This window comes from Mauremys reevesii, linkage group 5 (genome assembly GCF_016161935.1).
Source record: "Mauremys reevesii isolate NIE-2019 linkage group 5, ASM1616193v1, whole genome shotgun sequence".
NCBI classification, from domain to species: Eukaryota; Metazoa; Chordata; order Testudines; family Geoemydidae; genus Mauremys; species Mauremys reevesii.
Window position 1 is genome coordinate 89,738,978 of NC_052627.1, and position 27,897 is coordinate 89,766,874.

Consider the following 27,897-nt stretch of genomic DNA (forward strand, 5'->3'; position numbering starts at 1 on the left):
CTCGACAGAGAGGAGGAACAATAAGTTGTGGAGTCTGTATAACTGAATTCCATTCTTGCTTCTCCCACAGACTTAATGTGCGGATTTAGGCAAGTAATTTAGCATCCTGTACCTGTTATCTCATCTGCAATGTTGTTATACCGGTGCTAATCTCCCTCACAGAGTGTTGTGAGCCTTCATTTATTGATGCTTGTAAAGTGATCTGAGATCCTTGGATAGAAGCTGCTATAAAGCATGTGAGCCTGTATATATATGAATGTGTGTATACATACATGCTCACCAAATGTTAAAATTTGTAAAGCTAAATATTATAAATATAATACAATGAATGTATAATTATTAGGCTGTCAAGAGATTTAAAAAATCAATCGCGATAAATACCACAATTAAAAAAATTAATCACGATTAATTGCACTGTTAATAATAGAATACTATTTATTTAAATATTTTCAGATGTTTTCTACATTTTCAAATATATTGATTTCAGTTACGACACAGAACACAAAGTATACAGTGATCATTTTATATTTATTTTTTATTACAAATATTTGTGCTATAAAAAACAAAAGAAATGGTATTTTTCAATTCACCTCATACAAGTACTGTAATATAATCTCTTTATCATGAAAGTTGAACTTACTCTTCCAACAGTGGCCAGTGCCAGGTGCCTCAGAGGAAATGAACAGAACAGGTAATCATTAAGTGATTCATCCCATCGCTCATTCCCAGCTTCTGGCAAACAGAGGCTAGGGACACCATTCCTGCCCATCCTGGCTAATAGCCACTGATGGACCTATCCTCCATGAATTTATCTAGTTCTTTTTTGAACCCTGTTATGGTCTTGGACTTCACAACATCCTCTGGCAAGGAGTTCCACAGGTTGACTGTGCATTGTATATAGAATTATGTAAAAAAAAACCGCATTCAAAAATAAAACAATGTAAAACATTAGAGCTTACAAGTCCACTCAGTCCTACTTCTTGTTCAGTCAGTCACTCAAACAAGTTTGTTTACATTTGCAGGAGATAATGCTGCCCGCTTTGTTTACAATGTCACCTGAAACTGAGAACGGGTGTTCACATGGCATTGTTGTAGCCTGCATTGCAAGATATTTATATGCCAGATGTGTTAAAGATTCATATGTCCCTTCATGCTTCAACCCCATTCTAGAGGACATACATCCATGCTAATGAGGGGCTCTGCTCGATAACAATCCAAAGCAGTGCAGACTGACGCATGTTCACTTTCATCATCTGAGTCAGATGCCACTAGCAAAAGGTTGATTTTCTTTTTTTGTGGTTTGGGTTCAGTAGTTTCCACATTTGAGTGTTGCTCTTTTAAGACTTGTGAAAACATGTTCCACACGTCATCCCTCTCAGATTTTGGAAGACACTTCAGATTCGTAAACCTTGTGTCGAGTGCTGTAGCTATTTTTAGAAATCTCACATTGGTACCTTCTTTGCGTTTTGTGAAATCTGCAATTAAAGTGTTCTTAAAACGAACTACCTGTGCTGGGTCATCATCCGAGACTGCTATAACATGAAATATACGACAGAATGCAGGTAAAAGAGCAGGAGACATACTATTCTCCCCCAAAGAATTCAGTCACAAATTTAATTAATGCATTTTTTTTAATGAGCATCATCAGCATGGAAGCATGTCCTCTGGAATGGTGGGCGAAGCATGAAGGGGCATTCGGATATTTAGCATATCTGGTACATAAATACCTTGCAATGCTGGCTACGAAAGTGTCATGTGAATGCCTGTTCTCACTTTCTGGTGACATTGTAAATAAGAAGCCAGCAGCACTATCTCCCATAAATGTAAACAAACTTGTTTGGCTTAGCGATTGGCTGAACAAGAGGGAGGACTGAGTGGACTTGTAGGCTCTAAAGTTGTACATTGTTTTGTTTTTGAGTGCAGTTATGTAACAAAAAAAATCTACATTTGTATATTGCACTTCCATGATAAAGAGATTGCATTAGGGTATTGTATGAGGTGAATTGAAAAATACTATTTCTTTTGTTTATAATTTTTACAGTGCAAATATTTGCAATAAAAATAATAATATAAAATGAGCACTGTGCACTTTGCATTCTGTGTTGCAATTGAAATCAATATATTTAAAAATGTAGAAAACATCCAAAAATATGTAATAAATTTCAACTGGTATTCTATTGTGTAACAGTGATTAAAACTGTGATTAATCTTTTTGCGTTAACGGCGTGAGTAAACTGCGATTGACAGCCATAATAATTATCGTTATACATCTATATATTGCAATCTCTACATTTCCCCCCTAATCCTTCAAAACATCAGTACATATTACTGTCTTTCACACAACTATCTGTGGACTGTATAGGTCAGCTAAATAGGCATGGATTGTATTTTCTAAATAGACAGCCAACCTAACTCTCAGTTACTGAGGAATCTCCACTCATTGATATATTTTGCTTTCCACAACCAAATCTCTGTACAACTTTTCATGAGTGATGCACCAGAGTATTCAGATTGTAATATCTAAACTGTATTATTAAATATATTCACCTACAGTTGCATTATTGCTGATTATGGACTCTATGTATCGTATGACTTTTCAAAACTAACTTTATAGTTGTAGATAATCTAAGTACTATACCCAGATGTACAGACACTCTTTTCCCAACCTATGTCTTACACTTTTTTAACATTAGCTTTAATAATTTTTTTATTTCTCCGAGCACACATCACAGACAACTCAACTGAAGCAGCAGATAAATCTAAAACCAAACGACCTTTCCCCAACTAACACCCCTCAGCAGATCTGCCGTGTGCTTTTCGGTTTCACATCTTAGATGCAAATGGGAACTAGGGCGCTCTTCCCCTTTCTGGGGCTCCCAGCCAGAGCCTTTAGTCCCTTTGAATCCAGTGGGAGTTTTGTTTTGCACTTGTCAGAACTAAAGGATCTGGGCAGGGCTGCTGGAACAGTTTGTATAGCGGGGTTGCTGTGAGCCATTGAACCAAACCGTAAATCCTGTATGTGATGGAAAAACCCTTCATGCAGGGGGTGCTGCAGCACCCCTAGTTCCAGCACCTATGGATCCGGGCCAGGTCCCCTCCATGCTGTGGCGAGCCCAGCGCCCGGAAGCCCCACCTGACCCGCGGACACCCAGCACACAACCGGCGGGGAGCCGAGGAGGGAGCGATGCTTTCTCCTCCCATGCACCGCATTGGCTGCTGCACCAGCGGCCTCCGCGGGACAGGCGCTGCCGGTTGGTGCCGGTGCACGCCAGTTACCAGCGCTGACCTGCCCTTCCCCGGCGCTGTCAAAGTTGATCACCGGGCGGGCGGGCGCTGCGCTGCGATGGAGCGAAGAGCGGCAACAGCGGCCGCCAGGGAAGGCGGAGGAAGGGGGAGATTAACACGGCCCTGGCTGGCACAGCGGCGCGGCTGATCTCCCCATGCAGTGAAGGGGGAGCGAGCGGAGAGGGGGAGGGAGGGATGCTGCTGCAGCTGCCAGTGCAGCGCTGGTAAATCTGCTGGTCAGCCCTTCGGAGGAGCAGCCGCCGCCCGCTGGCGGCTCTTGGAGCGGGAGGAGTCGAGGCGCTTTCTGCTAGTTGCCTCCCTGCTGCTGCGGGGGCTTTAGTGGCTGTTTACCCCCCTCGGCTGACTTTTCTCCCAGCCCCCCAGCGTAACCTCGGACCCTCCTCCTCCTCCCTTCCCCGCGAGCTTCCAAACATGAGCATGTCTGTTTTTACCTTATAAAGATGGCGGTGTGGGATCACTGCAACCTTTAGACTAATGACTGTCAGAAACATCGCCTCCATCTGTAATATGGTAAGTACTTGCTGACCTGCAGGCTGGCTTCAGGGGCGGCGGGCACAACTCAACAACCCCCAATGGTGCAACATCAGCATGTGGGGAGGGGAGGAGTGGAGACTCCTTTCCAGGTGCACCGGGGAGTAAAGTTATGGCTATTCCTGTCTAATCCCCTCGCTGGAGGCTGGTGAGATCTGGAAGTGGGTGAAGGCCATGTAAAGATAAGCAGGAGATTTAATTCAAAACAGGGCAGTCAATAATTTGAAGAGCTTCTACTGACTCCTTGCGTGGAATGTAGACAGAATTCTGTCTCCCCAAGAAGGGAGAGTTCAGAGCTCAGCTGTCCAACCACCCCTCTGCATCTAGGTATGGGAAGGAGTTCAGAACAGTGGAGGGCCTCATCCTTTGTACTGTGACACTTAGGCAGGCTGGCAAGTTTGCAGTTTGTGTCCCCACCTTGTGGCCCCAATTAAACACTTGAGCCAATATTTCTAAAACTGGATTCCTAAAAGTAGGTTCCTAAATCCATTCTGAGGCTACAAAATAAGTGGCCTGATTTTAAAAGCCACTGTGCACCCAAAGACTCCTACTGAAGTCAATAGGAGCAGTTGGTGCTCATCTGTTCTGAAAATCAAGCCACATATTTAGGCTTATAACTGGATTTAGGAGCCTAGCCTTAGGCACCCATTTTTGAAAATGGCCACAGGATCAGAATCTGTGCTGATGGGTATTGTAAGGGATATACAGTAAATAAGAACTGGCTTTGGCCCAAGATGCTTCTATTAGATTTTTGAAACACACCACCACCACCACCCCCAGGATAGTCTAAAAGATTTAAAAAATAAATTTAAAACGTTAATGTTTCATTTCAGTTTGTGTTGGGTCTTGCTGCTTTCAGCCCCAATAAGATAGGACAGGACGGTTTCTTTACACGTTTGAATATGGTTTTCATTTTGACTCTACAGACGTTGGGGTTTGCTTATTAGACCACATTGCCTTTGGATTTTTAAGATTTGTTTGGTTATAGTTTAAGGTTTTAATGGACCTGCTGCAAAAGAAAGCAATTTATGGGGTAGGTGATAAATGCCCAAAATAAATAGGGTAAGAACACATTTCAACACCCTTTGTTGTTGTAGTTTATGTTTTCCCCCCTTGTTTTCAGGTTCTGCAAGAACAGTTACATGCAGTTGCCAGCTTCTTTCCATGTGGTGCCCCAGCATGCCCTTTGCAGGTGATGTCACACCCACCATTCATCAGCACTGGAGAATGGAGCCTGCCTATAGGGTAAGGCAGTGGTTCTCAACCTGTGACTCATGATTCCCTTGGGGGTCACAAGCAGTTGCCCAAGGGGGTGAGGGTTGTGAGTCTGCCCCCATTCAATGTCTCCAGTCTTATGCTGAAGTTGGTTTGATAAGTCACTGGCAACCAGTCATTCTCGGATGCTAGGAATGCCCCCACCCTTGTTCCAAGGTCCTTGTTGCCACCTTTGAAACGTCTGTTCTGAGGTGCGTTACAGGAGGATTGAATTTAGGTGTCCCATTATGAAAAAAGGTTGAGAATCTCTAGGGTAAGATAATCCGAGTTCTTGCCTCTCCTCCCCAATGTGGTTTCCTAAAGTTTTCATTGTTCTTATTTTGTTAACCCTGAGGAATAGGAGGCAAGTATACCACAAAGAAATATATAGGAAACAATACAGTATTTGGGGAGAAAACCTGGAGTAACTTACCTTACCCTATAGGCAGGCTTCAGTTTTCAGTGTTTGATGAATGGTGGGTGTGATCACGCCTAGACTGCATGCTACAGCACCGCATGAAAAAAAGCTGGAGATTGTTAGAGGGCTACAAGAGTTTAACATTGGCATGATGTCTTAAGAATCCTATGTTTCCACCCCCACCTACCCCAATTATTTTAGAGGGATGTATTTGCACTTTCCCCAAGGTCCAGAAGAACCACAGAGCAAAACCAACTAGACTTGCATTAGTTTTACTTTGCTATTGCCGCTCTTGCTACCATCAGTAGGCAGCTGCACAAATAACATCTTATGAATGTAGGACTAAAGAGGAGAATTAGACTCTTAAACAGGAAAGGGACACACGAACAGAAGAAGGGGATGGTCTAGTGAAGCCTCATGTTCAGGACCAAGTTTGGTTTCTTGCTCTCTTCATGATATTGGGATGGCAACAATGCTTTGTTTCTCTAACTACAACTTTCAGCTGAATGAAGGAGCTCTATCAATGGACTCCAGAGGAAGCTATGTCAACCCCATATGGGACGGCTGCTGCAATGCTTGGCCTGTTGCAGGGGGAGGCAAGTGGATCATAAAAGGCTTCCAAAAAGGAGGGACAATAGAAGCAAGAAGTAGGGAAGAGAGAGACTGACACAAATAAAATGGGGGTGGGGGGGAGAAGACAAGAACAAAATGTATTAAATCCAAAGGAGAAAAAAAGGCACTAAGAGTGGGATTGGAGAAGGGTGAATGACGATAGGTTATTATAAATTCCAGCCAGAACTATTAATGCCTAGGTATTAATCCCAGACAATGTCTCAGTGCTTGACACCAAATGGCTCAATTCTTCTTTGGCCTAAGAATTAACCGGTTAAGAGAGAAATATATTTGGAGTTCATTTCCTAGTTGAAAGGAATTTTAAAAACTCACCCTGTTGTTTTCCCTTTATCCTTCTAGTTCCCCTTCCATTTGAAGGTGTGTGCATGGAATGATTACATAAAAACCCTTGCTTAGTTGGTGTTTGCTCACCTACACTGCTATAAATATTTGTCATGTAATGATGGATTATAGGTTTTGGATTGTAGTCTTCTATTGAACAAGGATTTTTTGTTTGGAAATTTTTATGTGCTCATCTCTAGATTAAATGAATACAGTGAGAATTAACACGATGAAATTGGCCTGATCTAACTGGGTTAGTCAGAGTCATGGGAAGAATGCTTCTTATTATTTAGTTGACTGCCTGAGGGTATAGTATGTCAAATTGTAAGTCTGGTCTCCTAGGTATGGCGAGGCCTCTTTCAGAAAGGCCAAAACAGGTGTAGGGAAACAAGTGTGTGAAGGAAAATATTTTAACTTGGTTGAAAAAAATCAAAATCTAGTACTGCATATTCAATAGATAGATGAATCCTCATTTACTGAGCCCAAAGCAAAAGAGTTGGCAACAGTAACTGAGCAGAAGTGATCCAGTAAAAGAACAACTTAGCAGATATCCCTGTCCACGTGTTAAACAAATAAACCCACAATTTCCAAAACAAACCAATAAAGGCCATGTCCTTTCTCTTTGTCCTGTCCCCACAATTAGAAAAAAAATTGTCATCACTGGTAGGTGAGGTCCAACACCCTGATTATGCAACTTGTTCTGCACAGCTAGTGAAGTGAATGGGACTCTTGTGTGAATGGTGGGATCCACCTGCTCAGCAAAGTTGTATTTTAGGAGAGTCCAACGCTCTCTTTTTACATGCCTGACAGATGCTGTGAGAAGTTGTTAGTCAAATGTGTGTACAGTGCTCTAATCATGTTAGGTGATATAAAAGTGTTTATTAGCAATATTGCTTGGGGAAGAATGGTATGAAAAATTTGGAAAACTCGGTTCTAGAGAATGTCCAGGCCTTAATGTTACCCCAGCTGAAGGGAGTCCAGGTGAAATTAGGGACTTTTATTTTTAGTACCTGTATTTACTCATATTGTATCCATATTAAACTTGCATTGTAATCCTCTTCCGTAAAGCTCCTCGACGGCAGCCAGTGTGACTAGAGTGTAGAATGTTTGGTCCAAAGGTGAATAAGCATGTTGTAATTTTTAGATTGTTACTGAAATCCACTGCAGTGCGTTTCTCTGTTGATGGCCTTCTGATTCAGCCTAGGACTCTTGAGTTAAGCTCAGACTGCAGTGGAGAGAATGTCACTGTCTTGTGTAAGAACTACATCTAATAATTTATTAAACATATATATTTATTTATTTTTGTATCGAGTGACCTGACAATCTCTGTTGTACTCTGAACAAGAGAAATATACCTTTGTGTTGTCCTGCTAAAAGCAGGTTTTATATCCCCTTCCCAACATTTTTCAATAGTATTTGAAATCACTTGATCTCCCTTGAAAGATGATATGTGTCAGTTTAATGCACAGTGATAACATGACACAACTTGTGAGGATCTCTTGTTATACAACGTATCACAGATGTCATACATTGTAGTTACAGTAGACTCTGGCATGTTTCTTTGGTAATCCTATACAATGTATAAATATGAGTTCAATAATAAGTTACAGTACAAAAAAACCCTTCAAGTTAATTTGGTTCTCTACTCTATATAAGCATGGCTTTAGTTTTTCCAACTCAAGATTTTATCAAGCCTCACTGGTGTTTTTCTTAAAGTCTCAGGCGAGCTCCAAGAGTTATGTGACCGCATGAGAATCTCAGTTTTCATTAAAAAACTAAGCTTCTAGCCCTTGTGGTTGTGGAGAAAAGCTTGAAAACATGAAAAGCTCAAAATCCAGAAGTCAGATAAAAAAAGAACTCAATATTTTATTATTTTTAAAAGTCTCAGGATTGTTTGAATGATGGGAGTTAGCAATATCAGGATCTTAGGTACAGAGACAAATTTGAAAAATGTTAGATTCTGGAAACTATGTACATTCTAGTATTTCTATAAACACAGGTTCTGAGCCAGATTCTGCTCTCTGCAACACAAGTATACTTGAGGTCCAGAAGTTAGCACCATGAGTTTTAAATTGACATCATACTTGATAGTGGTTAAAATTATTATAAAACAAATTATATGATCATTTTAATTTTGGAAATTTCTTTTAACAAGAAAAACTTTGGGCAGTCTGTCACTGTCTAGGCAATAAACTAGCCATCTGAAATTATTTATGGGTAGATTAATGAAGCACTGTAAATATTTAAGTGTGAAAATATAGTTGCAGACACAATTTAGATTCCAATCTTTAGAAGTGTGGTCTCAAGTGTGCATAATTTTTATACATATGACTTGTTTCTTCTGATGATCTTTGATGAGCCAAAAGAAATTACATTATTTTTGGTTAGTTGTTTTGCTGCTGCAACTATTATAATATATGCATTTTTATGGCACTTATTATAACATAAGAAAAAAGCAAGATGATATACTTTTAAGGTTAACTTCTTTTCACTATCCGCTATATTCTTTTCTGGATTATAAATAATATAGTCCACTTTACTCTGTCATGAATTCTGATTCTGAGATAGAAAAACTCTTCATGTACTCCTACTGCCACTATTCTGAATTCCATCTCTGTAAATGAGAGTACAAATAATTAAGCATTTTTTCTTTCATGCCCAGTTTTCTGGTCTCTCTCATTCTCTCTCTCTCTCTCACACATATCTTTAAATACAATCTGCAATTATTACTTTAAAAGTTTTAATTAATTGAAATATGTATTGACTTCAATGAGAGCTGCATCTGTTCATCATCTATGAGACATCAAACCACATATAGTAGGTGCCTAATTTTAGGCAACCACGTTTAGAAACTTTGGCCTCAATTTTGACACAACTTTATTTAAAAAAGGTACTTTTCCCTCTCCAGCCCCTTCATTTTAGGTAGAGATGTAGTTTGGAGATACTGAAAGGAAAAAAATCGGTAAGTTTTTGAAGGATGCTGGTGAGGAAAAAAAATAAGAGACCTTGTATAATTCCATGTTAATAATTTTCACTATCCATGCGGGGAGGCATGGATCAGCGTTCACATCACACTCCTTGTCAGTACCCAGCCCGGGCTGGGGAAACTAATGATCCAACCAGTGGATCAAATTTGGTGATGAATCCTTGGTCATGCGCCACCCGAGGCACATTGCGCATATACTAAGAAGACTATCCATACGTTTCCTCTGCAATAGTTCTCTGTTGCCCCTGATCAGTTAGTTTAAAACAGGGGTGTCAAATTCATTGGGTGACAAGAGCTGAATTACCTTGTCAGTCCGTCTGTCCACTAACTTACCTTTCTGTGCATGTGCATTCCCACTATGACCACCTTCCCTCCCTGCCCTGTCTTTTGTGAATTTCTTGCCTTCTCCTTATGGACACTTACACTCCTCTTCTTTCTCCACCCCTTTTCCCCACCCAGTTTTGGGGAAGTTGGCTTTCCTCTCTGAGCTTGCTTGCCACCTATCCTCTAGGGTGCTGGTGCTGCAGGCTCAGCAGCGGCAGTCGGCAGTGGAGAAGGAGACTCTCCTCTGATCTCAGAGCAGCAGGAAGCAGTGATTGGTGGGGAGAAGCAGCTGAACCTGCTTCTGTTGGGCTCAGAGGCATCAAGGATGGGGAGGGAGACATTGGGAAGCAGCCTCCTCTTGGAACCAGAGCTGGGGGAGCCCAGGCCGTGGCAGCTGCTCAGGAGATGGCTCAGCTGCCTGTGACCAATTGCAGCTCTCTCTGCAGCTCTCCCGCCTTATAGATCTGTAGTTCACTTATTCCTTCCTTGTACCCATTTAAAATATGTTTGGCTCATCTCTTCATTCTCCCAGCAGGGGAAAAACCCAAATAGCTCAGTTATAGAGTTGGTTGAAAATTTTCTGTTGGAGTGTTTTCCTATCAGAAAATGCAAATTTGATTAAATAAAACTTTTGTTTGAATGTGTTGATTTCATCAAAATATTATATGGGAAATTATCAGAATGTTTCATTTCAATTTGATAATTTTGACTTTTATATTTTATAATATATAATAAAAGTCAAAACAAAACCTTTGGATCTTATCAAAATGAAACATTTCTCTGAAGATGAAATGAAATTTTTTAAAATGTTTTGTTCAATGAAAAATTCTGAATTTCAACTTTCCATTCCATTTCGGGATGAAATAAAATCTGAACTCTTAGAATTTCCCGTGGGATGGGAATTCTGTTTTTCAAACAGTTATACTCCAGCCTGCCCTTGTCGGCACTGCTACCACTATACTGATTGCTGGTCACTGATTGGTGAAAGTGGTTGTTCCTGAGTGTAGATGAGGACTAACTCTTGTCAGTGCTACTTTGTGTGTCTGCTAGGAGGAATAGCTTGAGTGGGATGTAAGGGTCACTCTCTTGTCTGCACTCTCTGCGCGTGTTGACTCTGGGAGCTGAGCTGTGATTTTACACATAATAGCTCTTTCTCCTCCCTGTTACATTGCACAGCCATTAGCTGGCAAGACTGGCTAGCTACACACAGAAAGAAAGTTCTACATCTCTTTCTTTCTTTCTCCTCCCCTTTTATAGGCTACTGTTTTCAAAATTCTGGGATGAGGGCTGCCTGACCCTGCAGCCATTTCTAGTTTTATTCTAATTTCTCTTTTACCAGTTTTGGTGTCACCCTTCATTTGTTTTAAGCTTTCATGTGCTTCCCCCAGGAAATTTCTTGACTTCTAGCATGTTTTGCTCTAGCATGTTTTCCCTAGTGAACACTAAGACAAAAAAGTGTTGTTTAGTTCCCAGCCATGTCTGACCCTTAGTTCCTTTCAGTGGCAGATTTTTTTCATTACTGTCTTGCTCCTTATATATTCATTTGTTAAATGTTTGTTTTCACAGTTCACTTTCATCTGTGTCTTTCATGATCATTTTCTTATGTTCTTTTACTTTTCATTTCTCTTGCAGTAGCTACCCTATTACTATTTCTCATCTTTTCTTTTATTTCTCGATGGTCATTAATATTGACTTTACAGTTCTAATGTATTATTTTCTCAGAAGAATATCTATTTGTTGGGCTCCCTGAAGTTAACATTAAAAAAAACTTTTAATTTTCCCTCTGGATTGACTTCAGTAGAACTATTCATGTACTTACAGCAAACATGCATGTGCTTAACTTCATCACACTGCAAAATCATATCTAATTTGCATCCTCTGTTGTCCCTAGTTTCTTTCAGATTCACTGGTTTCCATTTTTTTATCTCCCAAAAATATCTGGGTTTTAATTGTTTTTTATTATTTAGATACATTAGTTTTTATTTTTCAAAAACAAATATTTTGTTATATTTTTTCCCATATTTTTAATATCAGATTCTTTATATCATTTTTCTGTCATGACTGGTATTACTCTATTTTAAATGATTCATGAAGAAATCAGACCAGACATAACACAAATCTTGTTGTATCTCCATAGACAGCTGTTCTTTGCCATTTAAGTCAGTGGGAGCCCTGCACATACTTCCATGAGCAGAATTCAGTTTTTAGTCTTGTTCTTGAGATTCTCAACTAATTGGCCTCTTGCACATATGTACAGTAATCACCTAGACTACATTGTCCAAAAGGCAGTATTTTGTGCCTTGGAGGTAGCTGATAGAGGTACCCAAAGAGTACATATAAAAAATGTGCCATACTTGGATTGTGTTCCATGGTAGTCTATAAAATAAGGGGTAGAATGAGAAGACTCATAATCAAAATAGGAGGCAAAGTAATTACAACTAAATAACTATATAGTTCTTAAAACTATGCTAGGTATTTGCAAACAAATGAGAAGATTCTCTCCTTGTCTTGCAGACTTTACAATCTAATCTGATTTAATCATGATGATCTTTTTGGGGCTTTGGGCGGCTGTTGGTTTATATATGCAATAAACTAAATATTGGTCTTTGCTTCATTATTTCCACAATAATTTTGAAAATGAACAATCATAATGTAGTTAATCTGCTATTCTTTCTTGTTTCATGTGGCCCTCCAGTGCAAAAATCATTATCAGCCATTTGAGTTGAGATGATGATCAGCAAATTCAAGTGCAGTAGGGCCAGGGACAAAACAAGAGAAAAGATTATCAGAAGCTCAGGTTGAACCAAAAACACAGTAATTGGCTTCTATTGCAGAAGTCTTGGTTTATATCAAACTGACACAAACTTGGCAAAAGTCTATAGCTGTCAGGGGCGGCTCTAGGTATTTTGCCGCCCCAAGCACTGCAGGCAGGCTGCCCTCGGCGGCTTGCCTGCGGGAGGTCCCTGGTCCCGCGGATTCGGCGGCATACCTGCGGGAGGTCTGCTGAAGCCGCGGGACCAGCGGACCCTCCGCAGGCATGCCGCTGAAGGCAACCTGCCTTCCCCCCTCACGGCGACCAGCAGAGCGCCCCCCGTGGTTTGCTGCCCCAGGCACGCGCTTGGCGTCCTGGTGCCTGGAGCCGCCCCTGCTAGCTGTGTTCCTTCCATGCTGGTTTATGAGCAGTACATTTCAAAATGCTAAAGGTGAACTCCTGACTGTAGTGAAGTCAATGGCAAAACTCCCATTGACTTCAGTGGGGCCAGGATTTCACCCAGACTACAAGATGTAAGGGTACTTCCTCTGTTTCCCAAGAGCTCCATGGCCTGTGTTCTGGTCACCACAGTCCCCTTTAGCATTTCCTTTTGTAACATACCGGTACTCTTCTTTTAAGCTGTTGAGCCTAAATAGGCTCAGCTCACCAAATCTGTTGCCTCTGAATCCTGTCTGGGAATTAACACCCTAAAATCCAAGTCCAGTGTCTGTCTCTGTAGGGCCTCCTCAGTGCAGGATCCTTGTCTGTAATCAGGACTCCCACCATTGCTACTTCTGATGGAACTGAATTGGCATTAGCAACGTTAGGAAAACGTTGCCAAAATTCCTGGTGGAGATACAGCCTAGGATCATGTTTACAGTGGGAAAATGTATTAGACATTTTAATAAGTATATTAATAAATATGATTTTACTTTGATTATAACCATAGGGTTGCCAGCTCTCCAGGATTTTCCTGGAGTCTCCAAGAATTAAAGATAAATCTTTAATTAAAGAAATCTCCATGAATTTGTCCAACCCAAGTTGGCAACCCTATGTAACCAGGACAATAATGTTTTAAAATCTTATTAATTGGTCATGGATAACTCTAGGGCAGGTTAAGCACAATGACTAACGTTTTTTTAAATATGACTTGTCTATTTCTACACTAGGGGTGAAATCATGTTTAACATCAGGTTAGTTAAAACATTGGTTAAATGCTTGTAACAAGATACATGTTCCTAGTGTAGATGTGGCTTAGGTGGGATATGTCAAAACTTTTCCCTTCTTCTCTGAGCTCCATTGCTTATTGGGGAGCCGTCCTATACTAAACATTTACAATGTAAATTCAATGCTTTTTTTTTAAATTATTATTATTTTTAAAATGTATACTGTATAGATCTTTCTTCCTCTGTGTGGGAAATGCATCTGCTGTTAAAAATCAGCTCTCTAGACTTTTCAGCCTCCAATCTCTCCATGTAATTTTGACAGTACCTTCTCAGGCACCTTAAAGTAATAGTTACCAAGCTGAATTCATGTAAGCTGGCACAACTCTCCATGAAATCAGTGGATGTTGTGTCAGCTTACCCAACGGCTGAATTTGGCCCTCCCTATTTTATTTTCTCCAAAGATGATATAGAGTATAGTGTATAATTGCCATGTCCAAGGCCTACTTTTGAAATAGAAGGGGTAGCTCTGTGATGAGTGACAAGCTATTACTAAGCCTATGTTGTTTCTGTGAAGTATGCTTCAGCAACTTCAGTGCAGAGTTGACATTCGCATCACTCCCCATATTGAAAAGCAGTTAGAGTCCAGAGTTTTAAATACAGATTGCGTGATATACAGATGGATAGTGCACATCATGGACTTCTTTGGTTTTCAGTGGTGGTTCATCTGTTAAATCCTGATAAGAAACCATGGAGTCAGGTCTTTGAGAATTCACAATTGGGCACTGCAGAAGTAATTTATAAGCATAGTATTGGCCCTCCACAGTTTTAATGACACACCTACCCTCTTTACACAGTAGGTTACAAAAAAGTGGGATGTTACAGGTCATTATTTCCTTTAGACTTTTTTTTATCTAGGTCAAGAAACTTTCTGCAAAGCTAAAAAAATGCCCAAAAATGTCTTTGTACAGGGGTGATTTGAATGCTAGTCACATAACAACAGAAAGTCTATTGGACAAGTAGCTGAACTTAAACTTCCATTTTTTTCTGAGTCCTTATACCCATGCTTTGATCTGAGTAACTTATCAACCCAAAGACAGTTTAGTTCCAAAAGAAACAACATCACACTTCTGTATTTACTCATGAGAACTTTTTTTTTTAAATCAGGCAAAGTTTTAAGACCAACAGTGATGGCAGTTTACTTGCCTACTAGCCTTTTGTATATCTTAGATTAATACCTTTTCCTCCCTCTCAGCAACAGCTGTTTTGTGCTTTGCTGAATCAGTGTGTCTTTGGTGAGTAGTAGCTCAGAAATGGAGGCTGTCGTTCCCAGCAAATACACTAATCCTCACACGGAGTTTGTAATGTATGCAGCATTTCATATTTTCATCTGTCTTGAGATGCAGCCAATAACAATTTCATATGGATGCTTCTTTTGTGTGTGTGTGTGTGTGTGTGTGTTTAAATGTGAGTTTCTGATAGGAGCCTGTCTCAACAGTGAATACGCTGCAGCTACTTCATTCATTTTGATATTTCCTGTGCCAGCTTCTCTTAACACCCCCCAGTGTATGGGGAATACAAAGGCATGTCTGGAATGGGGGGTGGACAAAAGGGGGCCATTTCTCTTGGTCCTCTACTGGTGTCATGTGACTGCATGCTAGTGGCAGAAGTTGGAGTACACCCCCTATTGCTCTAACTTCTGCTGGGGCAAGGTGGCTGACAATCAAGGAACCACAATTGGCTCCCTGTTTCCCCCCCCCCCTTCCCCCCCCCACACACTCCCTCTATAACTGAGCTCTGCTAGAACGAACTGGAGAACTGAGCCTATTGTGGCTTGACAAAAATGAAGTAAAGTACTTTGTTTCCAGGTGGCTCATTTGGGAAATATTAACATACTCAAACATGTACTTGCCACCCCAGGAGTTAAGATGAACGGTCTTGGGGGTGGAAGGGTCTGAAAAAGGGATATGAAATGCAAGATGTTTGAAACTGTATTGGAAGCTACTGACTTCAGGCAAGTCATTTTATTTGGAAGGTTTCAGGGTCACCAACAGCATTTCTGTGTCAATTTTAAGACAGCTGTTTTGTTTGAATAGAAACAGCTTCTTTCAGTGAATGACAGGAGATAAGAATCCAGTATGACAAGGAATTGGCTGATGATGGGAGTAGTAAGAAAATTTAAATCAGACTTAGAAAAAAAAAAGTAACATTAAAAAAATCACTGAAACCTATAACCAGCATATTTAAAGATATTGGCTGAAGAGTTCTCTGAGGAAGTAATATTTATATTGAACAAATCTTGGAACCCTGGGGAAGTTCCAGAGGCCTGGAAAAAAGCTAATGTTGTGCCAACATTTAAAAAGGGTAAAAAGAATGACCTGGGTAAATATAGGCTGATTAGCCTGACACTTATCCCAGGCAAAATAGATCCATGTAGGTCACCCTTACAGAATCAGAGATTGTACTTTGCAAAGCAGTGACTGTGAAAGTAACTTGCGGACCATGGTGGATAACTAGTTGAACATGAGATCCAAATGCCATGCGGTGATTAAGAGACCTAACATAATCCTTGGATTTATAAACCTGGGAATATCAAATAGAAAAAAGGGAGATGGTATTACCACTGCATATGGCATTAATAAGATCACTGCTGGAGTAACTGTGTCCAGTTCTGGTGTCCACACTTTCAAAAAAGATGTTGACAAATTAGAAAGGGTTCAGAAAAGAACTACAATATTAATTAAAAAATCTGCCTTATGTTGAGATTAGTTTAACTATGAGAAGGTTGAGAAGTGACTGATCACAATCTTTAAGTGCCTGATATTAGAGGACTGTATCTAATAAAGGGCTGCTTAATCTAGCAGAAAAAGACGCAATGAGATCTAATGGCTGGAAGCTGAAACTAGACAAATTCAGACTGGAAATAAGGTGCAATTTTTAAACAATGAGGGTTATTATGTGTTGCAGCAGGTTGCCTAGGGATGGGGTGGATTCTCCGTCACTTGAAGTCTTTACATCAAGACTGGATGTCTTTCTACAAGATATGCTGTAGCTATGGGCTTGATGCAGAATTCAGCTGGTGAAATTCCATGGCCTGTGCTATGCAGGTAGAAGAGATGGTCATAGTGATTCCTCCTAGCCTTAAAATATTGGCATGTTATATACAGCAGGGAAACAGATTGGGCTTTTGGATGATAGAATGATCAATAGCTAAGGATAGAGGGAACTATGTGGTTGTTGGTTCCAACTCCCTGTCTCAGAAAGGAAGGATCCTGCACACTGCTTTTCATTTACTTATCTCAGTTAGAATACAACTAATGAACACTGTTTCCTCTGCCTCTCCCCAAACCACATGAACTCCTTCATGCAGGGAAGATAGGGTGGGGAGGCTATCAATAGAGTGTCTTGCTCACCGTAAATCAACCATTAGTTGAGACTACAGGATCAGGCCAGCCAGGCAATTATCTAGAAATGCAAATATCTTTATTGGCCTAAGCAGCTCCCTGGTTGTCCATTCCTAAGGCCAGCTTTAGCTTGATTAATTTTTTCCCAGGAAAGGGGAAATGGTTTCCATCTGATGATCATTCATAACTTTATTTTGGAATCTGAAATGGAGGCTAATTGGCTTTTTTTCTCCCTTTTAGGGCACCAATGCCTCTGCTCTGGAAAAAGACATTGGTCCAGAGCAGTTTCCAATCAATGAACACTACTTTGGGTTGGTCAATGTAAGTACCATTTCTGTAAGGTGAACCATATACTATTTTATATTGAGCAGTTGTGATAAGAACCATATAGACTCTTTTTTATGGTTTGATGCTGCTTTAATTTCAATGACCTCCAGTGCAACACTGATTTAAGCCTAGAATTTGGGAGGGTGCTCCTCGTGTTCCAGGGGAAATTTTAGGTAATATGTTGAGAGTTGGTTACACCTAAGTCAAACATTTTTAGGACATCTACCATTTGAAGAGAACAGTTTAGTGAAATCTGAGTAGTTTTAACATTTTATAAACCACTTCTTTCCCTGACCCCAAGTAAAATTAAATACTATCTTTTTCTAGCTATAAAACCCCACTTTGATATTTACCTTTTTAAATCAGGATGCATGAAGTCAATGGGAATGGAGTATTTACATGGTTAAAATTTGGCATATGCTTAGGTGTATCTGTCAAAAAGCATTATTCACCTAATGGAGAGCGGATGAGCGAAAGCATCCAGTCTAAAGGGTGTTTTTCATGTCCCAAATGAAACCGATTTAAGTTCTGCTCCTATTGTAGTCACTGGGAGTTCTGCCATTGATTTCAGTGGGAACAGGAGTGGGCCATTCCAGAGCATATTGGTTTATAGGAACTCTTATCAAAGATGGGCTCATTGCAGTGAATACCTTTTAAATAATGCCCCTACATTTGGAGCTTTTCTTTTCAGTCCTAGTCAGTTAAGAAATTTTAATATTTATACTTTTTTTTTTTTTTGCTAAGTGACAGTCAGTAAATGGCACCAAACCTATATTCAGTCAACATCTGTGTGGTAACTGATGGGGTATTCTACTGGAGATGCAGATTGCAGAGGCTGGATGAAGTGATTAGTTTATATTACCTTGCACAGTGATTCAGGGCATTTTTGCTTTTACATTGGCAGTTTGGGAACACCTGCTACTGTAACTCTGTGCTGCAGGCATTGTATTTTTGCCGGCCATTTCGGGAGAATGTGTTGGCATACAAGGCCCAACAGAAAAAGAAGGAAAACCTCTTGACATGCCTGGCAGACCTTTTCCACAGTATTGCTACTCAGAAAAAAAAAGTTGGAGTGATTCCACCAAAGAAGTTCATTTCAAGATTACGAAAGGAGAATGGTGAGTGCAAACTCTGATTCCTTTCAGAGACTCATGTAATGCCTAGGAAAGTAAAAACATTGAACAGTGTAGTCGGATTAATCAAACAATCAGGTTAGATTTGTAATAAGCTTTTAATGCTTTGTTTCCTAAATATTAATTATTTAGTGTATACATATACGTGTGCATGTGTGTTGTAGTTGGCAATAACTATACTAGGATTTGCAATTAAGGGCCAAATCTTCTGTGGGTGCACTGCTCTATTGATATTTCCACTGCACAGAGGGGCAGGCTGTAGAAAGCCAGCAGCAGGCAGTTGGGTCTGGATGAGGGGCTTTGCATGGCTTTCTATACGGTACCATGGAGATGGATATTTTGGGCAGCTGGAAGAGTGAATGAGGTGTGACCAGTAGGTTTGTGGATAGTACAGATCCACTAGCCCAAAACATCCTGGGGTTCAGTATGTGCATACATGCAGTGAGCTACATCTGCTGCTCCTCCCGTTCCCAGAAATAGTGACTTCACAGGAGCAACGGTGCCCACTCCATCTGGGGGGATTCCTTTCTAAGGGCATCAGAGGAGGAGGCGGCAGTCTTGGTAACACAGCTTCATTCTGCATGGGAGCCATCTCAGTTGGTGTGGCCCAAGAGACAGTGCAAAGGGTCTACATACAGATAGCCCTGTGCCTCTGATGGAACCCCCTGGGAAGGGATTCACATGCATCTTGGCTGGAGGGGGTTGTAGGAGATAAAAATACATGTATTTGGGAAACAGAAGTTCCTGCATCTTCGACAGAGAGTGGGATGGGGCAAACCACACTGCTGATGGAAATATTCAAAGGAAATTCTGAAATTGGAGCATCTTATATGACATCACCACAGAGATGCCTCCCATGAGTTTCCTTCTGGTTTGTGACTGTGCATGTGTGTGCACCATCTGGCCCATTATTTATTGAGCTTTATTGACAGAAGCAAAAATTCAGGAAATGTTTTCAGGAGCAATGCACTTACCAAATTACTGTGGGAAAACAATATCCCTTTGAAAAAAATTCACACCTTTTTGTGTCAGACTCTCCCCCCCTCAATCCTCACCTATGTTTTTTTATTGCCCCAATTAAGCACATTCCTAACATAGAGCACATAGTCAGTGGGATTACTCACAAGCTTAAATTAGGCAGGTTTTAAAGTATGTTCCTGAATTGGGGCTTGTACTTGTATTTGGGAGCAAAACCTGAATTTAAGTATATCCTTTCCTGCATGGAGCAAAGGAACTTTAGAAAGATACAATTCTTCTTCTCTCCTTTGCAGATCTCTTTGACAACTACATGCAGCAAGATGCACATGAATTTTTAAATTACTTGTTAAACACCATTGCAGACATCCTGCAGGAGGAGAAGAAGCAGGAAAAGCAAAATGGGAAACTAAAAAATGGAAACATGAATGAAGCTGAAGAGAACAATAAACAAGAACTCACCTGGGTGCATGAGATTTTTCAGGGAACACTGACTAACGAAACTAGATGTTTGAACTGTGAAACCGTAAGCATTGGGGTGGTTGATATTTTTACACACTAATAGATATGTATAAATATGTGAATCTATTCTGCCACCTGAGAAATGTGGATATTCCTGTATAACTTCACTTCTTGAAGTGAGTATATTATTTTCCAAAAATACATTTTTGTAACCATAACTTGACTAACCTGTCCCAAACTTTGCAGTTATATGGTTAGACACCTCATTAACTAATCTGATATCTTTTTCATTCAAGCCTTTTTATTTATAAACAGTTAAGTATATATAGATGCTGCTGCAACTGTGGACAACGAATTTGCCTCATTATTCCATGAGTTAGGGATAACTACATAACTCACAAGTGGCAAAGTTAAGATCAAATTGTGCTAATTCAGCCCTAAGAATGTCATTAACATTCAAAGTATTTGCTAACAACACACCGTACATTATCAGGTTCTTTTCCAGTATTTAAAAGAACGTCAACTTGAACACACTTCATTTTGAAAAATGAGTATGAGTAGTTCCACCTAGTATACCTGAGAGAGAGTTCCCTGCCAATTTTTGTTGTTTTTCAATCACACTTTCCTATTTAAAAAATGTTTTTCTCTCCTTTGTTGCTGTGTGAAAGACCCATGCAAACAACAGGGAAACGGCTATTTGGGGAGCACAGTTGAAATTGATATAAAGTGCAGTCAAATACATAGAGGACCAGATTCAGTTGCCCCTGCTCCTGTAGAGTAGTGTTGTACTCCACAAAAAGTCTCCTTGACCTAAATAAGACTACTTGCAGAGTAACAATATCAGAATCTTGCCCAAAGTGAAAAAACAATGGGAAAAATTGTAAAGCAGTATTTTGCTCTAATGTATTTCAGTTATAATAACCCTAGTAACAGTAGTAGGTTAAAAAAAACCCCCAAAGGCTGGTTTTTAAATTGACAATGTCTCTTTAAACTTTTGAGATGAAATCCTAAATTTATATTCAGTATTTACTCAGGGAAATTCCCACTGAAGCCAGGATTTTGCCCTAGCTAGCTGAGCAGAACTACTAAATACCTTATTTGTAAAATCTTACAGTGGGTCAGGCCATTGAGAGAAATTTGGGGCCCTGGAACATCATGTTCACTGGGTCCCACCGCCTCCCATTTCATTTTATTTACACAGATGTTACAGATGTTTTGAAGGGCCCCCTGAGCTTGGGATCCTGGTACAATTGTCCCCCTTACCCTCATCCCTGTTGTCAGCCCTGCAGTTGGTCCAAGGTTTGGTGGAAAAATTAACTTCTGAAGATTCCTGTTGTTATAGGAAGGTTGATCTTATAGTTTCCTGTGAGTGCAGGAAAAATCTATTCATACACTTTTCTAGTTTGTATTATGTATTTATTTATTTATTTATTTATTGTCTCATACTTTTTGGAAAGCAATAGGATGGATTAAAAGATGTGGTACAAGTATACAATCTACAACGAGTTATTCGGATACGGGCAGTCTTATTCTTACTTATGAATACAGATTTAATCCACTCTTCCAGTTAATTTTAGTACAGTATACATCACTCTTCTTCCAGATCAACTGCACCCATTGAAACCAGTGGCGAAATTCCAAGTGACTTCAGTGGTAACAGAATCAAGCCAAAAGACTGAGTATCAACGTGCATTTTTTAAATTTGATAAGCCAGACAGAATTTAGTTTGCTCTTAGTTCCAGCAGCAGAGACAAAATGTTCTCTGAAATTTTTTTCCTCTGTCTTTTGAATTCTAGCTGTGTGTTTATACTACAGGCAGTTGTTGAAAAGTCCTGTGATTTCCTGTCATTTTGCATGGAGTTATGTCACAGAGGGGATTTTTGTTTGAAGAGTTGCTGTTAGTTTTATTTGGATATATTTTATGGCTACCCACATCTTTGAGAATATCAAAATTCATCCCAAAACATGTTCCTATGGGTTCAGGGCTGACATCAGCTGGATTCACCATGTCTGCTGGGTTGGTGGTTACTTTAAAGATGGGCCCAAACCAGAACATTGATTTGGAGAAGTTTGGATCCAGATCTAGATTTGAACTTTGCTTCTCAGTCCCATCTCAGGTTATTCTAATGAGATGCAGACACACCTGGAGTTACTAACAGTTTAGAGTATTTAATCGGTGTGCACAATTTTTTTTAAAATGAACAGGATTTGATTTTCATGAAGTTGGCCAAAATCAGTTCATGTGGCAATCTTGCTTCAAACTCAGTTTCTTTCAGAGCTGCCTAATAAATGGCTGCATTTATGGATTTTAAAGATTTCCCTCAGACACCAGCCTAAACCTCTTGTACTTATAATGAAATAAGAGGCTAAAGCATGAATATTGGAGACCAGTGGAAAAGAGCATATTTTCAATCTTAAACATGTGATGTGTGTTTGCATACTGAAGAACCTCTGTGGTTGCTGATCTGGGATGAATCAAAGGCCAGGGGGTCTTTTTCTTATTTGCAATAAACTTAGATCCTAGGAAGATTTATTTATGTCTTTCATTCTCAAGACTCTAAGACATATTCTGTGTTAATTGGCGATGGATCCCAATTAAAACCTAAGGCCTGAACATTCCTAAATTTTGGAGAAGTCTGGATCTCAATTCAGATTTCTCAGCTGGCAATTCTAAAATAGGCTAAACTTAAACCATGGCCCTAAACACCTCCCACTCCAACAATTTCCCCAAATTTGAATCCTGTAATTGCCTGAAATTCTTTAAGGTGGCCTATAAGGGACATGAGTAGAGCAGGGCAGAGAACAGAAATTCCATTTTGCAGAGCATTGTGACATTTCAATTTTTGTTTTCATTTGGCTGGAATGAAACCTGAACATGTAAAATTATGTGTGAAAGAAAATTACAGGGGAAAAATTGTTTGAGCTTGATCAAAAATGTTAGCGCAATTACAGAATTCCTTTCATTTCAATTTTAATTTCACTGTATGGTATAATGCAAAATTTTAAAAAAATCAAAACAAAGTTGTTTTAAAGGAAAAATTGAAAATTTTCATTAAAAATATTGAAATTAAATGGGACATTTCAATATTGTTAGAACTCCCTCCCTCCCCTTTTTTTTGTCTGAAATAAAATTTTGATGAAATGGGCATGATTTTGCAAAGCATTTCACTTTCTACAGAACTGCATTCTCTGAGGGAAAACTGTTCTATTGATTTTTTTCCAACCAGATCTACATGCAAGGCTAAAGTTAAAAAATTTGGTACAAAACTAGAAATTTGGTACAAAAATGCTACGCTTACCTCCCTGATTGTCCCTGAAGATGAAAGAACACAAAACCAAATGGTATCCATTTTGGTGAATATATTTCTCCATGCATGTCCATTCTTGAATTATACCAACCACTGCACTTTCATTGCAATCCTGTCCACAGGGGTGAATATAATTATGTAGATCTTTAGCTGTGCGCATATAATGCCATATATTATATGTAAAAGACGCAAGTAAGCTCTGGTACAATGTGCACTTAAATTTAAAACTGGTAAAAGTATTTTCATATTGTTTTAAAATTCACCATAGAATAATATGTATAAATTATAGGTGCATCTCGAGGGGAAAGAGGTGAAACACCTAGGACTGGTCTACACTACACAATTAGATGGACATAAGGCAGCTTATGTGAACCTAATTATGTCTGTGTCTACACTAGGACCTTGCTCTCACCAATGTGAGTGCCCTACTACACCGACATCATAACTCCACCTCCACAAGAAGCATAAGGCTTATGTCAGTGTAGTTAGAGCAACACAATGTCTGCGTAGACACTGTGTCCATTACATGGGCTTGTTAATTTCACGGCAGGAAAACCCCAGGTGGCTTCCCTCAGCTCCCGGTGGGGAAGGGAGGGGGAGGGGCGTGGCGAGAAGTCCTGGGCAGCTTCCCCCATGCTCTGTGCAGGGAATGGGGGGGCAGGATGGGAGCCTGTGGAACTGGTCTCTCAGCTCCCGACACTGCCCCTCTTAGGTTGGTGAAAGTGCTCTTGGTGAGCATGCACACCACTGACCCAAGGAGGGTAGTGTAGACATGCACCACCACAGTAATTACTAATATAGGTCGACTTAGGTTTGTCGTGTAGACACACCCTTATTCTTTATATTTACATCAGTTATTTTTCACTCTTCTGCTTCTCTCACAAGCATCTGAAAACCACAAATGAACTAAAATTTGGCTGCTCCAAAAATGTGGTGGTGAAAAGCCAGGCCATTTTAAGGACTAGAGATAGATGGTCACTTGGTCATGGTCAGTGAGTTGAGATAAGTTCCAGAAATAGAACTGAAATGGTGTGAAAGGTGGATTAATGGACTTGCTGACTGACACGGGAACCTATTTATACAAAGCCAGAAATCTGTCTAGAAAATATTAAAAGTAGTTATTTTGTACAATTTGTATTTGTAGTAATTGTTTCAAGTGCAAAATTTGTATATGGGTTTCAGGTGCATTTAGACGTGTGTTTATCTTTTACATATGTATTTTTTGCTACAGGTTAGTAGCAAAGATGAGGATTTTCTTGACCTTTCTGTTGACGTGGAGCAGAACACATCCATTACGCACTGTCTAAGGTAAATAAATGGAAGATTCATAAATGCATCAGTTTGGGAAACATTTCTGCCCCACTCTCCTAAATCATGTTTTCTTTCTGATTCTCTCAGTCCAGTAAAGATTGAAAGTAAAGGTTCTAGGAGCATCCCTGTGTGATGAGACGCAAGACAAACTGTGCCGTGTTAACTGAGCTTTTGCTGAGCAAAAGAAAAAGGGAGTAATTTGGATGTTCATGATGCAATGGAACTTTTAATAAGAAATTTACTTTAAATTCAGTGTGTGTGTGTGTGTGTGTGTGTGTGAGTGTGAGAGAGAGAGAGAGAGTTCCCTATTGGGGTAAGAAATTGATCATCTGGTTCACCTGGAAGAGTTGTTGCTGAATATGAGTTTGCTTCAGTGGGATTTAAGTATGTGTTTAGCTTTAAGCCCATGCTCAAGTGCTTTGCTGATTAGGACTTATGTACATACTAAAAGTTAAGCATATCATCTCTCTTTCAGCTGTATGCTTTCAAATTCCAATGGCACTTAGGATTCTCCAAATAGAAGGGTATACAAAGACTGTAAATAGGAGGCAGGCAGCACTGACTTTTGCAGCCAAAATCTGGAAAACTTGTTAGTTTTCTAGAACAGCAGTTCCTATCTAATACCTGTATGTGAAAGTACCCTAAACTATACTTCTGAGTGCCTACCTGTTAGATTTAAACAGAAAATTGTATCACAGTCAACCATATGTAAAAAGCAAATTGCACAAATAAGTTATTCTAGATATTCTAAACAGAGCTCAATATTTTATCTAACCTCTTAGTTGTTAAATTCATAAGAAATGTATTGTTTAAAAGGATCCCTCTTCAAGGCTACATAGTTCTTCAATAAAGGATACAGTCTGGAATGGAGAGCCTTCCTAATATTGTGATTTGAATCTGTGCAATCCATTCCTTTCCTCCTACACTTTGCCAGTATCAGATGTGTTTCAGCTAGAACAGAAGCTAGGAAGCTTAGTAGCTTTGCTGGACAACCTCCCATACACATACAGTAGTTTACAGTACTGACATAACTAAAATCTCAGCAGTATAATAGTCACATGCTTTAAGTAGCCTTTCCATCCTCCATTGCAGGAACACAATAGGATGAAAATACTCCAAATCTTTTTTGAGAAGGTGGCTACAGATTGTTACCTACAAAACACACAAGGCAGAGAATCCACAATTGTCATACTTTGTGATGGCCTGTTAGAAGGAGCACAACTCCCTCCTTGGAAGAAAGAGAAACCCTCTTTTAATTAAACATTTGTAAAGCTAGAACATGAGCCTTCCATAGCTGCATTATTAAACTGAATCACTCATGATAAAAATGCACAAATGCCTCTGCAGCCTTTTTCAGCAGGAAACATCAAATTATATTACTAAATTTCACTGCCTGTTTTCTAGGACAATAACTGCTTTTGCTGCATCTTTATGATGTAAATACTGTAATGTTGAAAAGAGAAACAAGAAAATAAGAATTGTTCAGTATTTCAATAAAACGTATTTCTTCACTATTATAGATTAAACTTTTTTAGTTATTTCTGTCTTTGGTCAGATGAAAAGGTCTTTATGTGCTCCAAAAAATACATGCCTCCAGCATAATCTTTCTCTCCTGAGTATAAGGTCTGGCAAAGAGCAGGAGAGGAATTCATCTAACAAAATGAATTATGTATCAATTATTTTTATTTCCATTCCAAGTTATAAAGGCCAGTTGACTCAGTCCATTTGATCCCAACTTTCAACTCCAGTCTCTTTGTTATCATTTTTTATCCCATTAAAAGATATTATTTATATTGGTTACATGACTAAATAACACCAACACGCTTTCTATTTTAGAAGGCACCTTTCTGACCATTGGATAAATCTTGCAGAGACCTAGGGGCATTTTTTTTTAATAATCCAGATGGGCTAATCTGGAAATAGTTTGGGGTGGGGTGTATGTAAGTAAACTAAAAATTCTCCCCTGCTCTCTATTAAAACCACACAAACAGAATTCAAAGTCTTTTTTGGATCAGTGACATGGGGGAGAATTAGGAGTGTCTTGAGTGCTACAGCTGTTAGGAATACCTTACCCAGTCCTGAAGCTCTTTACTCCTGGGGAAATTCTGCATCACTGTGCACATGCAGAATTCATGTCCCCTGCAGATTTCTTTGCTTCCCTGCAGAAAAATGACTTTCTGATGGAGAAGCAAAGGAAAGCCACAAGAGCAGTCATATATCCCTCCCCAGCAGTGCGGGTGCATCGTTTTGGGCACCCAGAGTGGTCAACAGAGAGGTAAATCACCGGGGCGGGGGGACTGAAGATGCCCTGGCTGGTGGCTCCTACCCTGCACCAGGCTCAGCTACTAGTCCCAGCTGGGTTGGGAGTGTGGGAGGACAGGACTTCCACTTACCCTGCCAGGTCAGACCCACCCCTAGAAACCTCCCCCGGCTGCAGGAAGCTCTGCCTACCCACTCCCACTTCCTGCCCCCATCTCTCCTCCACAGGGGGAGGGGTCACTGTATTGGGAGTTGCTCCCCCATCCACCTAACCCCCCCACTGACCACCTGCATTGGAACCTTCCTGCACCCAGACCTTCCCACTGTGCCCCACCCTCCTATGCCTGGACCCCCACACCCAGATTACCATCCACTGAGCCCCCTGCACTTGAGTCCCCACCCCGATGAGCCCCCCATACCTGGACCCCCACCACACAGCCCCACTTTCCCAAGTACCCCCCCTACCAAGCCCCATCCCCCCACACCCATCCCCTCGCCCTGATGAGCCACCTTCACCTGGACCCCCTGGCAGAGTCCCATTGCCGCTGCACCCGGAACCCCCACAACAAACTCCTGTGCATCCAGATGCCTCCGCACTTGGACCCCCCACTGAGCTGCCCACACCTAGATTGCCTCACCCAGAAGCTTTTCAGCCCATACCTGGAATCCCCCCCTCCCCCACATTAAGCCCCTCCACACTTAGATCCTGCCTGCCCACACCTGGTGTGCCTGGTGCAGAGGGGCAGTGCCCTGGGGTGTTTCTGGGGCAGGCCCAGCCCTTGCACTGTGTCAGGATCTTTGTCTGTGTTCCAGGGTGGGGGGAGAGGCAGAGGGTGATCTCCCACCTTGCACAGCCAGTGGCCTGTGCTCCCCATCGCCATGCTGTAGCCTCCACATTTATTTATTGACAAATAAAATCTGTGTGCAGAATTTTTACTTTTTTTTGGCAGAGAATTCCCTCAGGAGTACCTTATGCACACACATTTTGCATGAACTTCAGTGTGAGTTATATGGACGGGATGGAAGCATG

The 27,897-nt window shown here is 40.4% G+C and overlaps 1 protein-coding gene across 2 annotated transcripts in view; it reads left to right on the forward strand.

Annotated features, from left to right (window-relative positions):
- Positions 1 to 3,296: 3,296 nt before the first annotated feature.
- Positions 3,297 to 27,897, forward strand: part of USP46 (ubiquitin specific peptidase 46) — a 33,128-nt gene continuing 8,527 nt past the window's right edge. Inside the window, exons 1-6 of one of the 2 annotated variants that reach the window (XM_039541540.1) lie at positions 3,297 to 3,816; positions 4,961 to 5,082; positions 17,333 to 17,413; positions 18,324 to 18,537; positions 19,824 to 20,053; positions 24,529 to 24,605. In XM_039541540.1, the coding sequence (XP_039397474.1) occupies positions 5,002 to 5,082; positions 17,333 to 17,413; positions 18,324 to 18,537; positions 19,824 to 20,053; positions 24,529 to 24,605 (683 nt within the window). In that variant the 5' untranslated portion in view covers positions 3,297 to 3,816; positions 4,961 to 5,001. The remainder of the gene's footprint in view (positions 3,817 to 4,960; positions 5,083 to 17,332; positions 17,414 to 18,323; positions 18,538 to 19,823; positions 20,054 to 24,528; positions 24,606 to 27,897) is intronic. The other variant, XM_039541541.1, reaches the window with a different exon arrangement.